This window comes from Vulpes vulpes, chromosome 12, assembly GCF_048418805.1.
Source record: "Vulpes vulpes isolate BD-2025 chromosome 12, VulVul3, whole genome shotgun sequence".
NCBI lineage: Eukaryota > Metazoa > Chordata > Mammalia > Carnivora > Canidae > Vulpes > Vulpes vulpes.
Genome location: NC_132791.1, coordinates 53,324,254 through 53,338,150, shown reverse-complemented (window position 1 = coordinate 53,338,150; position 13,897 = coordinate 53,324,254). Strand labels below are relative to the sequence as shown.

Genomic DNA, 13,897 nt, shown 5'->3' with positions numbered 1-13,897 from the left:
AGAAAATGTATACTTTCTAGCTTATAGCTATTTTCTACATACCAATAATGGCAGGTCACTTTTTCCTACAACTACAGCTTTAAGGCAGAACCAGTGTAAATCTACCTTATTAAAGAAGTTACTACTCTTGGCAAAAAAAACATTTATTTTGTTACAGAGCTATATGGGGGAAGCCTAGACACCTGCAAGGTTCCTGACCTTACCCCCTAGTCTCTGGTCTCTGTTGAGACCACACTTAAATTCTCTAAGGCTATAGTTTCCTTAAGTTCTTCTCAGAAACCAAAAGACAGAAGATGGACAGTGGACTTTCTTCCCAGATGGAAAGGCCTGGGAAAAAGGAATAAATACAGACACAGGAAGAGAAGAACTACGGAAAGCTACAACCCCTTCTTGCTTATTAGTTTAACTCTCAAAGAACCAACTCTTCACAAAGGAGACAGGAAGACAGAAGAATGGCTCTTGGGTTTAAGAGGGGCCCATCAAATTGAATTTATGGATTCTGAACTATTACTACAAATATTTAATAAAAATAGTTAATTCTGATTGCTAATGATCAGTAACTCTTCATTTTTTAAGTATATCAAGATTTGGTTTAACTCATTACTAATCAACAGATACTAAAAACTGGGATAAAGTAAGTGAAGGAATTATGAAAGCAATATATCATGTGAGCCTGAGAAATAAATGCTCAATAAAAAGCTTAACTTGGAAACCAAGAGGAAAAGTAATACTCACTTTGTTCTCCAGGGCCAAAACTGGACTGCTGAGATTCCTAAGAAAAAGGGACATAAAATTATACAGTGGCATTAAGAGAAACGTTCATTAGTGACATAAGCTTCAAATTAAACTATTCAATTCCAGCTAATTCAATAAACGTCCTGTTGAGTTCCTAAGAACACATAAAAGAAAAAACAATGGAAGAATTTCACAATCACATTTGCTCAGCCTCAGTAATCATGTGGTCAACAATAAACTTTCCCAAAGCTCATTACAAAAAGCATCAAGCGGGCAGCCCCAGTGGCTCAACAGTTTAGTGATGCCTTCAGCCCAGGGCAGGATACCAGAGACCCGGGATCGAGTCCCACGTCAGGCTTCCTGCATGGAGCCTGCTTCTCCCCCTGCCTGTGTCTCTGCCTCTCTATCTCTTTCTCTGTCTCTCATGAATAAATAAATAAAATCTTTAAAAAAAAAAAAAAAAAAGCATCAAGCTACCTAATAGTTCCTCTTTATTATTCATTTCTTTTCAGCAGCACCCATGGTACTCTTATCCTAATTTAGAGCCCTAGGAAAGCAAATGATTTCAATTTAAGATTCTTGGTCTTAAGAAAATGTTGGTCTTAAGAAAACTCTTGGTCTTAAGAAAACTAAAAATAAATAAATAAAAATGAATGAATGAATGAATGAATAGTGCCTGGGTGGGTCAGTTGATTAAGTGTCTGACTCTTGATTTTGGCTCAGGTCATGATCTCAGGGTCATCAGATAGAGCTCTGTGTTAGGCTCTGCTCTGGGCATGGAGCTTGTTTAAGATTCTCTCTCTTCTGGGCAGCCCCGGTGGCGCAGCGGTTTAGCGCTGCCTGCAGCCCGGGGTGTGATCCTGGGGACCTGGGGTCGAGTCCCGCGTCGGGCTTCCTGCATGGAGCCTGCTTCTCCCTCTGCCTGTGTCTCTGCCTCTCTCTTCGCTCTCTCTGAATGAATAAATAAATAAATCTTTAAAAAAAAAAAAAAAAAATTCTCTCTCTTCCTCTCCCCTGCCTGCCTATCCCCACTCAGCTTGCCGGCATGCTCTCTCTAAAATGAATGAATGAATGAATCAATCAATCAATCAATCAAAATAAAAACCTACACTAGAAAATAGCTGTACAACCTATATAGACTCAAAGATACCACTTTCATGAAATAAAAACCTCACATGGTATTCACATGTCATTTTACTACCTTCCTTTTTCCATTCCCAATATCTTATAATTAGCAAATTGAGGAAAAGATTGTCATGTACTTCTTTGTATGCCATGTACTGGTACAGTGTCTAGCACTCAGGAAGCACTAGTAAAAAAGCAAGCCCAAATGTCACTGTCAGTGAAACAAACATGGGTTTCCAAAGTCAACTGTCATGATCACAACACCTGTTTCAAACATGTGCAAATTGTGCATTTTTCTAGGTTAAGTCTGTAGTACACAATGTAGTATTAAAATTACACAAACATCCCTAAAAACCTACTTAAAAATAAGCACAATCTTACTTTAATGATAGAATTATCTGTGAAAGAGAAATCCACATACTATGAATTTTTAAAAATACAGTTTTGCTGTTAACAACAACAAAAAAAACACTGTAAACCTACATCTGCGGTCAATTGATTTTCATCAGGTATGAGAAGAGCATCCAACAAATGGTGCTGGGACAACTGAATAGCCATATGTAAAAGAATGAAGTTGGATGCTTACCTCAGACAGTACTAAAAAAATAACTCAAAATGGGTCAAAGACCTAAATGTAAGAGATAAAACTTCAAAAAACTCTTAGAAGAAAATTTAGAGTCAAACCTTAATGACTTGGCAAAGAACTTATATTTATGATACCAAAAGCATAAAACACAAATGAAACAAACAGATAAAATGGACTTCAGCAAAATTAAGAACTTCTGTGCTTGAAAGGACACCATTGAAAAAGTGAAAAGACAACCCACAGAATGGGAGAAAATATCTGCAAATCATATATCTGATAAGAGACTACTTACTACAATATATAAAGAGCTCTTACGACTCAATGATAAAAAGACAACCCAATAAAAAATAAGCAAAGGATCTGAATAGGCATTTCTACAAGGAAGATTTACAAATGGTCAATAAGCACATGAAAAGATGTTGTTTGATATCATTTGTCACAGGGAAAATGCAAATCAAACCCATAATGAGATATCATTTCACACCTACTAGGATGATTAGGATCAAAAACACAGATAACAGGGATCCCTGGGTGGCGCAGCGGTTTGGCGCCTGCCTTTGGCCCAGGGCGCGATCCTGGAGACCCGGGATCGAATCCCACATCAGGCTCCCGGTGCATGGAGCCTGCTTCTCCCTCCGCCTGTGCCTCTGCCTCTCTCTCTGTGACTATCATAAATAAATAAAAATTTTAAAAAAATTATAGAAAGAAAAAAAAAACACAGATAACAGCAAGTATTGACAAGGATGAAGAGAAAATGAAAGCCTAGTGGGAATATAAAGTGGTGCAGCTAGCTTTGGAAAACATTCTGGAAGTCCCTCAAATAGTTAAACATATAGTTACTGTATGACCTCATAATTCTACTCCTAGCTATATAGCCAAATGAAAAGAAAACATTATGTCCATACAAAAATTTGTACACAAATGTTTACAGTAGCATTATTCACAATAGCCCAAAGCTCAAAACAACTCAAATGTTCATCAGCTGATGAATGTATAAACAAAAGGTGATATATAACCATACATGGAAAAGTATTTGGCCACAAAAAAAAGAAATGAAGTGCTAATGCATGCTACAATGTGGGATAACCTTGAAAACATTGGGCTAAGTGAAAGAATCCAGGTGCAAAAGGCCATTTATGGTTAAGATTCCATTTTTGCAAAAGGTCCAGAAAAGGGAAATCTACAGAAACAAAGAACAGTGGTTTCATAGGGCTGGGAGGGAGACAGAGGGACAGTGGGTAATAGAAGAAGAGGGAGGAGTTTCTCTTTGAGGTGATGAAAATACTCTAAAATTCATTGTTGTGATAGTTCACATACCTATAAATATACTCAAAACCATGTAATTGTACACTTTAAATGGGTGGGAGGCAAGGTATGTGGATTGTATTTCAATCAAACTATTTTAAAAACTGCAAATAGAGTAGTGGCCAAGCTCATGCCTGTGAATTGCGTTAAAGATGCAAATAATCTTCTACCTCCTTGAATCGCTAATTATTTTATATTCATTTACGTGGTAAATGGCCTAAAAGTTAATAGCCCAAACTTTCAATTAATCTCAGACCCCTTTTCCTCACACTTCTGACAAAAGTCAGTCTGCTGGTCTCCAAATGCTAGTGGATCTGTCTCCAAAACATCTACTAATGCAACACCATCTCCTCTCCACCTACACTGCAAAGACTTCTGGTCCTCACATTTAAAAAAAAAGAAAAAGAAAAAAAAAGGTTTTATTTATTTATTTGAGAGAAAGAGAGCACAAGCAGGGCAGAGGGAGAGGGAGAAGCAGACTCCCCACTGAGCAGGAAGCCCACAATGGGGCTGGATCCCAGGATCCTGGGACCATGGCCCAAGCCAAAGCCACCCAGGCACCCCATCCTCATTTTTTTAAATCTACATAGGCCATCTAGTGGGTGCGTCTTTCTGGCTCTAATCTTTCTCCTTCACTCAACCATAGCCTCTAATTAATCTTTCTAAAGCCCAAATCCTAGTGTGAGTTACCACTACTCTTTTTTCATAAAATGGCTCTTTTTGTTTTTCCTAGGGATGAAACTCAAACTCTTTGACATGTTATCCATTCATATATCTAAGAACTGGAAAAAAAGAATAATAAGCAAAAACAGACAAGGGGCTTGTAACTCATGGAACTTAACACTCATCTGAATAATGTCAATGACTATCTCTGCAACTATTCATGCACATAAAGGTAAAATGGTAATTGTGGTAAGTACAATGAAAGGCAATACATACAGTATATTATATAAGAGCTTATAATTCTGTGTGCGTGAGCATGTGAGTGAATGTGTGAGTTGAGAGCAAGAGAGGGAGAGACAGACAGACAGATCTAGCCAGGAAGATGAACAAAGGCTTCCCTGAGCAAGTACCATTCATGTTGAGACCTGAAGTGTAGGTAGGAAGTAAACTGGGAAAGGTAAGTGTTCAGGGTACAGAGAACAGCACGTGTAAAGCCAGAAAAGATAGGAGCACAACTAGTATATAAAGGACTGAAAGGCAGTCCATGAGAGGAAAAGGTACAGGAGGAAGGGTAGTGAGAAATGAGACTCAAGACTAAAAAGGCTAGATCCTATAGCATGCAGACTTTAGAGATTACATTAAAGAATCTTTATATATATATACACACAACCACATCTATTTAGTAAAACTGGGGACTTGTGGGAGGGACAGAGAGGAAGGGGGGTTCAGGGGAAGGTTTAACTCATTTTCACATAAGGTAACTTATGTGTCACAAAGCAACCAGTGCTTCTATGTTAGTGTAAAAAATCTGAACTTCTGGAACATTTGGGTAGCTCACTTGTTTGAGCATTTGACTCTTGATTTCAGCTCAGGTCATGATCTCAGAGTTCTGGGATGGAGCTCTGCTTAAGATTCTTTCCCTCTTCCTCTCTCTCCCCTCTGCCCCTCCCCCCCACTCCGACTCATGGGTGTGTGAGTGCGCATGGGCATGTCCTCTCTCTCAAATAAATAAAATCTTTAAAAAAGATATGAACTTCTATATTAGTGTAAAAGATTCAAGAGTACTATTACTATGTAGGTTCTCCATGGGAAAAAAGAGGAGGGTGGAGGATAAATTATTTACATTATACTTGAGAGTTTATATTGTCTCTGTTATCTTTATCTTTCTTTGAGAGATGCACAAAGTAGTAGCTCTTCAAATGTTTTATAACTGGAAAAGAATCTAACAAAAATCATAAATTGAGATTATTAGAAGACCTCTACATAGCTAATTTTATACAATGAATGATTTATTCTAGTATTTGTTTCTTGAATCTTCAGCTACGTTTTCTAAACCTGCCTCAAAAGTGGTTCCAGACAAAGAAATGCATTTTAATATATTCTCTCTTTACTAGATTTTACTCATTTTTCACTAGAGCAGAAAGACCAAGTTTTTGGACAAAGGTATAGAACACTGGGAGAAATCTCAAAATAGGTTTTTAATACAACTTACTAAACTTAAATGTTAAAGGACTGAATTGAATTATCACACAACTCAAAATACCAGTGAATATGAATCATGATGCCCTCATAATTTTGTTAGTATCTCAAGGTACATTATACACTAAAAGCAAGGCTAATGACATATATGCACATTCAAACTACTGTTGATAATCTAGATATTTTCTTTCTTTAGCTTAGGGCATCCTTGTTTCTACTTTGTACAGTGACAGATAAAGAGCTCAAACCAGAAAAAGAAAAATCTCAGCTCTGTCATTTTCTTGATTGCTTAGAAATGCATTTTAGTGTTATTTTCCACTGGGTAGTTTCACTGCAGGTCTATCTTTTAAATCACTTGTGCATTTAGTGAAGATTAGCTGAATTAAAACCAGTTAAAATAATCTGCAAATCATCTTAACCAAGCCCGTTTAAAACTGTGATATGCTGGAGCCAGTAAGAGCAAATCAATGAGAACAATCAACTATCAACTTTTCCATAATGAGAAGACCTAACCTTCTCTTGCAATACTTCAGAAATAAAATGTGACCAGCTGCCACTCAGATCAAGACAAGCAATACTACTTGGATTTTTTTTTCTGAGACGGAAAAATAGAGAATTTGAGAACTGAAAAATAATAAAGTTTCATCCTGTTCCCCCACCACCACCCTCAATCTCTAATACACACAACACTGGAGTATATGCTTTCCACTTTGGAGATCACGGACTTCCCATAGTGGTGAGAATAAAGATGGAGAAAAATGAATAGAATTAAAGCACATGAGAATAAAGATGGAGAAAAATGAATAGAATTAAAGCACATTCAAGGAGGTAGTATCATTAGGACTTGGTGACAGTTTATTGGGTATGAAAGAGAGGTAAGTACTAAAGATAATTCCAACAAGGTTTTCCTAGCTTCACTAAGACAGGGAACAATAAAAGACAATTATGCTTGTCTTCTCATGCTTTTGGTTGGGAGCTAGTATGGAGAATCACAAATTTTCCCTGGAAGATGTCTCAAAGGACTTGAAACTCAACATCTAAGAACTGTCAACTATGCAGCTGGATATATGTATCTGGAATTAAGATAAAAATTTTTATTAAGATAAAAATTTGTGGAACACATTAAGTAAAGAGGAAAAGGATACAAAGGACAAAACAATCTAGGTCTAAGCATGGTATGTATAACTACGCATCCACATAAACAGTAATATGTAATTTTTTCATTCTTTTGTATTATTTTATTTCCACAACCAATGTTGGGCAGACTGAAGCAAAACACATTTCATTTGTATTCTATTATAGCATTGAGCACAATGCCTAGAAAAGTTACATTTATTGGTAGAGGCAAAGATAGAGGAGAAAAAGGAAAAGTCAGAGAAGCAAAGTAACTCTGGATGAGCAACATATAGTGGAAGACAAGGAAGAAATAGGTTAAAATAGTATTTAATGCTCATGAGAAGCCAAATGAAGATAAAAAATGAAAAACATTAATTGGATTTACAAAATGTGGTCATAATGAAAATCCTTATGGTGAGGTATCAGGGGTAAAAAGCAAGATCAACCAGACTAGACTGAGGAGTGTCTGAGGAAAGAATAACAAACAGCAATGAGGAACTACTCTTTCAGGAAGTTTAACTCTAGGGAGGAGGACTGGCTAGAGAATCACATTGAATAGTGGGATCTATTTCTTTGTATGTATGTATGTATGATGGTCTTTGTAAATTGGACAGATCAAGGATATTTAAGTCAATGGCATAGATTCACCAAACCAGCTCTCCAAACATACTCCTAAACTCAATTTCTCACTCAACACAAGCCACATGTGAACTGATCTTTCAGATCTGCTAATGAGTGTGAAATCTTCCTATTGTGCTCCTTATTTTCCCATGTGCTTCTAGCATCTTATAGTTCTTCTAAGCCCAGTTGGTGTCATCATCTTAGGATGCCATCTCCAAATTCCCTACGTATCAAAATTTATTCCCTTCTCCGTCCTCTCAGTGGACTTCGTTCATATGGTTGGCACACCCAGAGAATAAATACCTATTAAAGCTTTGTATAAAGCTATGAACTATATTCACACACAAAGGTATATTCACTGAAAAGTTAGAGTGAGATGGGGTATAAAAAAGCAAAACCCAACTTGTAAAAGCAACCCAATCAAAGTAATGATCACTAAGTAGCTAACGGATGTGTTTCAGAAAAACCAAAAATCTAACCACATTACTTGAGTATTTATATCCAAATTCAGTAAACAAACATTTACTGAACAGCTATATGCGCCAGTAACTATTCTAGGCATTGGCACATACTATCCTAATTGTTTTTTAAAATACCAATCTTAGTTAGAACAGAGGTAACATCCAAATGACTTAATGCTATACCTCTGAAGCACCTAGAACACCACCAGTTGTTGTTTCAAACATACACTGAATATGTGCAAGGGCAGTTAAAAGCTTTAGTAGGCTTCAAACTGTCACTGGAAAATCTACCAACCTATCTCCCAACTATACCCACCTAATCTGCTTTCCCTCTATAACAGAGAATGACTTAACTGTGCTCTATTCTAAAGTCAATATTCTCTACTTGAGCACTGAATCTCAACTTCTCTTTTGGAGATTTCCTAAAGTTACCCTCTGTTTTTCCCATGTATCATTTGTTTTTCTTTTTTACTAAAACATCATGATCAACATATATACATATTACAGATGTATGTATATATGGTAAAATATTCTTATCTTATGAAAATACTCACCTGACAACATCACTACACCCTTCTTGGCACCATCACATTTCTCTGTTCCCTTTTACAGACAATGCCTCAAAAGAAAATCTTCGTTTACATGTTCACCGTCTCCAGTATCTTTTGTGCCTCTGCAATCATTCTTTGGCCCTCAGCTTTCTAATTAAAGTGTATCATCAATAAAGAATACATTGTTAAATATGATACCTGGAACATATTAAGAACTTATTAAGTAAATGTTTGACAAATAACCATCAAATTTATAGAGATGAAAGCCATAATGCCAGAGATAAAAAATATGCTAAATGGGATTAACAGCAGATTAGACACTGCAGAAGCAAAGATTACCAAAAGAGAAGATGTAACAGACTACCCTCAAATGAAACAAAAGATAAAAGACTGAAAAAACTGAACAGTTAGGAATAACTTCAAGAGGCCTAATAATATACATGTAATTGGAGCCCCAAAAGTAAAGGAGAAAAGGGAAAGAGGGAATACAGAAAATTCTCTTGAGAAAATAATATGAAACATTTTTCCCTAATGTGATAATAACTATAAAACCAAAGTTCTAAGAAGCTAAAAATAATCCCAAGCATAAAAAAGATGAAAAGAACTACACCAAGACACATAAAAACCAAACAGCTTAAAATCAGTGACAGAGACAAAAAGAATCTTAAAAGCAGCCAGAAGGAAAAAAGACACATCATATACAGAGAAGGAAAAAATGACAATAAATTATGTATCAGACACAAGGCAAGCCAGAAGATAGTGGACAACATCTTTAACCTAGAATTCTATTTCTAGTAAAAAAAATATCTTAAGAAAAAAGGTAAAGTAAAAATTTCAGACACACAAAAGCAGGAAGCATTCATCACAAGCAGACAAGTATTAAAAGATACGTTAAAAAGAAGTCCTCCAGGTAGAAGGAAAACACATCAATCAGAAATCTGGATGAACACAAAAAAATAAAGAGCCAAAGAAATGGTTATATTAAGAAAAACAAAATCTCTCTTCCCCTATTATTTAAATCTCTTCAAAATATAATAGACTGTTTAAATGAAAAACAGTACAAACACTGTGGGGTTTATAACTTAAATGTATGAAACAATAGAACAGATGCTGGGAAGAGAGAAACAGTGCAATGTTGAAAATTCTTATATAACAGAAAGGCGTGGTATATTACTTGAAGAAGGACTTTGACAAAGACATATTCTATAAGACCTGGAGCAAACATAAAATAAAACAGTTAAATTTAATAAGCCAAAACTATAATGCAAATATAAAAAATACTGAATCCAAAAGAAAGCTAAAGAGGGGAAGGACAGATAGGACAAGTAGATATCAAAAGGTAAGATGGGGTAGATTTAAACCCAGGCACATCAATAACCACATTAAATGTAAATAGCCTAAATATACGCCCTAAATAAATAAATGCCCCAATAAAAGAGCAAAGTATCAGGCTGGATTTTTTTTTAAAAAAGGCAAATGCCACTTAAAAGAAATGTATTTTAAATGAACATAGATAAGTTAAAAATAAAGAACGGAAAAAGGTATTCAATATGTACACTAATCAAAAGAAAGCTAGGCTGGTTATATTAATATCAGAAAAAGTAAATTTTATAGTAAAGATTATCATCAGGATTAAAAGGGGTCATTTTCAGAACAGTAAAGTTATTGATTCATCTAGAACTAATAACAATCCCAAATGTTTATGCACCTTAAAAAAAGAACTCCTAGAACTATGAAGAAATGAATAATTCAAAATCATAAATTCAAAATAATTGGCTATTAACTATAATTCTCAATTGATAGAACAAGGAGAATTAAAATGAGTAGGAACATAGAAGACTAATACTATAAACCAACTTGATCTAACGAACACTTACAAAATACTCCACTTACCAAATAGTAAAATACATATTCACGTGCATACAAAACTTTTACAAAAAAAAAAAAAAATATTATGGACCATGAAATAAGCTGTAATAAATGTAAAAGGACTCAAGTAACCCAAAGAACATTCTCTGACCACAATGGAATTAAGCCACAAGTGACAAAATATACTCGGTAATAGAAAATAGGTGGAAAATCTCCTAATATCTGAAAACTAAATGATACTCCAAAACAATCCTCAGAATATAGAAGAAATCAGAAAGTACTTTGAACTGAATAAAAAAGAGAACACATTTCAGAATCTGTGGTATGCAAATAAAACATTTACTAAGAGGAAAATTCATTGCACTAACAGCTTGTATGAGAAAGTAAGAAAGATCTCAAATCAATGACCTTAGCTTCCTCCAGACTTTTTTTTTTTTTTAGGGCAGCCCGGGGGGCTCAGACGTTTATCAGCACCATCTTCAGCCCAGGGCGTGATCCTGGAGACCTGGGATCCAGTGAGTCCGTCAGGCTCCCTGCATGGAGCCTGCTCTTCCCTCTGCCTGTGTCTCTGCCTCTCTCTCTCCGTGTCTCTCAAGAATAAATAAATAAAATCTTAAAAAAAAAAAAAAAAGACTTTTTTTTTTTAAAAGAAGTGTAAATTAAACCACATGAAAGCAGAATAAGAAAATAATAAAGATGACAATGGAAATCAATGCAATAAAACCAAAAAACAATGAAGGAACAAAAGCAGTTTTTTAGAAGAGCAAGAAAATTGGAAAACTTCAAGGGGTGCCTGGGTGGTTCAGATGGTTAAGTGTCCAATTCCCGATTTCGGCTCAGTCATGGGAAAGGGGATCAGGCTCTGTTTTCATTGTGGGGTAGTCGGCTTTAGATTCTCTCCCTGTCCCTCTGCCCCTTCCCTATCCCCTCTTTAAAAATAAATAAATAAACCTTAAAAAAAAAAAAGAAATACACGATCAACTGCAATTGCTAGGGCAATTCCATACAGAGATAAGCTTCTTTTTAAGAGGTGGGGGTGAGGGCCAAAGGAAGAGGGAGATAAGTTCAAGCAGGCTCCACACCCAGCACAGAGCCCATAAGAGGGAGAGGAGGTGTTAAACTCAAGACCCTGAGATCATGACCTGAGCTGGAAATCAAGAGTCTGACACTTAACTGACTAGGCCACCCACAAGCCTCCAGAAACAAGCTTTTTAAACAAATGATGATGGAAATGGGTATATTACACAAAAATTTAAACTGACCACATCGTGCCACCATATATAAAAATTACCTTAAAATGGATCATGGATCTAAATGTTAAGCCTAATACTATAAAAATAAAAAAAAACAAAACAAAAACACAAGAGACTGTGGGTTAGGCAAAATTTCTTATACACCAAAAATATGATCTGTAAACAAACTGATGAATTAGACTTCATCAATATTAGCAACTTCTCCTCTTCAAAAGATATAGCTAAGACAATGAAAAGGGAAGCTACTTACCAGGGACAAAATGTATAAATCCTGTATCCAATAATGGACCTGCCTCCTGAAAATATAAACTCTCAAGCTCAATAAAAAGAGGACAACAATCCAGTAAGAGATGGGCAAAAGATTTTAAACAGTGCACCAAAGATACACAAATGACAAGTACATAAAAAGGTGTTCAACCTTATCTGTCATAGAGAAATGCCAATCAAAACCAAATGAAGCACTCTTATGCAACTGCTAAAAGGCCTAAAATTTAAAAAGACTAACGATACCAAACACTTGTAATATGTGATTCAACTGAAACTCTCATCACTAGTAGGAATATAAAATGGTTCAATCACTTTGGAAAACTATATGAGAGTTTCTTAAAAGTTAAATGTACATTCACCCTATACTTGAAGGTATTTACTGATGAAAAATAAAAGCATGTGCCCATACAAAGACTTGTATACAAATATTCACAGTAGCTTTATTTTTTAACTACAAACCAGAAATAGCCCAAATGTCCATCAGTAGGTGAACAGGTAAACTAACTCTGGTATAATTATGAAACCAAATACTACTTATCAATAAGAAAGAATGATTTAAACATTTGATAAGATGAATGAATCTTAAAACAATTGTGCTGAGGGGCACCTGGGTGGCTCAGTCAGTTGAGCATCTGCCTTTGACTCAGGTCATGATCTCAGGATCCTGGGATCCAGCCCCACATGGGGCTCCTTGCTCAGAGGGAAGTCGGCTTCTGTCCTTCTCTCTCTCCTTCTGCCCCTCCCCAACTCATGCTCGCTCGCGCTCTAATAAACAGTAATCGTGCTGAGTGAAAGAAACCAACCAAAAAGAGTACATGTATAACCATTCTATTTAGTTTTTGAATTGTACATGTTTAGTGACAGAAATCAAATTAGTGGTTGCCTAGGGATGGGAAGGGCAGAGATTACAAGGAAGAGAACATTACAAAGTATCAAGGAATATTTGGGGTATACCAACAAGAGGAAGGATAAAAAAATATGAATATTTCAAAAGATACAGAAAAAGCATGTGACAAAGTACAACATCCATCCATCCATGATAAAAACCCTCAATAGAGCAGGCTTAGAGGAAACATACCTCAACATAAAGGCCATATTATGAAAAACCCACAGCAAACATCATCCTCAATGGGGAAATACTGAAAGCTTTTCCCTTAAGATCAGGAACAAGACAAGTCCACTCTTACCATAGTACTAGAAGTCCTAGCCACAGCAATCAGGAAAGAAGAAAGAAAAAAAAGAAAAAGAAAGAAAAAGAAAGGAAGGAAGGAAGGAAGGAAGGAAGGAAGGAAAGAAGGAAGAAAGAATGAATATTCAAACTGGTAAGGAAGAAGTCAAACTTTCACTATTTGTGGATGACATCCCATATACAGAAAACTGTAAAGACTGCACCAAAAAACTACTAGGATTAATAAATGAATTCAGTAAGACTGCAGGATACAAAGTCAACATACAGAAATCTGTTGCATTTTTATACACTAATAACACAGTAGCAGAAGGAAAAATTAAGAAAACAATCTCATTTACAGTTGCACCAAAAAATAATAAAATACCTAGTAATAAATTGTTTAAAAAAGATTTTATTTATTTATTCATGAGAGACACAGAGAGGGAGAGAGGCAGAGACACAGGCAGAGGGAGAAGCAGGCTCCATGCAGGGAGCCTGACGTGGGACTTGATCCCGGGTCTCCAGGCTGAAGGTGGCAGCGCTAAGCCGCTGAGCCACCCGGGCTGCCCCTTGAATAGTAATCTTAAAAAAGAATAAAACTGGCGGTATCAAAATCCCATATTTCAAGATATACTACACAAAGCTGTAGTAATCAAAACAGCATGGCACTGGCAAAAAGACACACTACACTGATCACA

At 36.0% G+C, this 13,897-nt stretch overlaps 1 protein-coding gene across 4 annotated transcripts in view; it reads right to left on the bottom strand.

Annotated features, from left to right (window-relative positions):
* AFF4 (ALF transcription elongation factor 4) overlaps positions 1 to 13,897 on the bottom strand; it is a 93,674-nt gene that overhangs the window by 28,934 nt on the left and 50,843 nt on the right. For all 4 annotated transcript variants that reach the window (XM_025994916.2, XM_025994918.2, XM_072731772.1 and 1 more), the window contains one exon: positions 736 to 772. In XM_025994916.2, the coding sequence (XP_025850701.1) occupies positions 736 to 772 (37 nt within the window). The remainder of the gene's footprint in view (positions 1 to 735; positions 773 to 13,897) is intronic.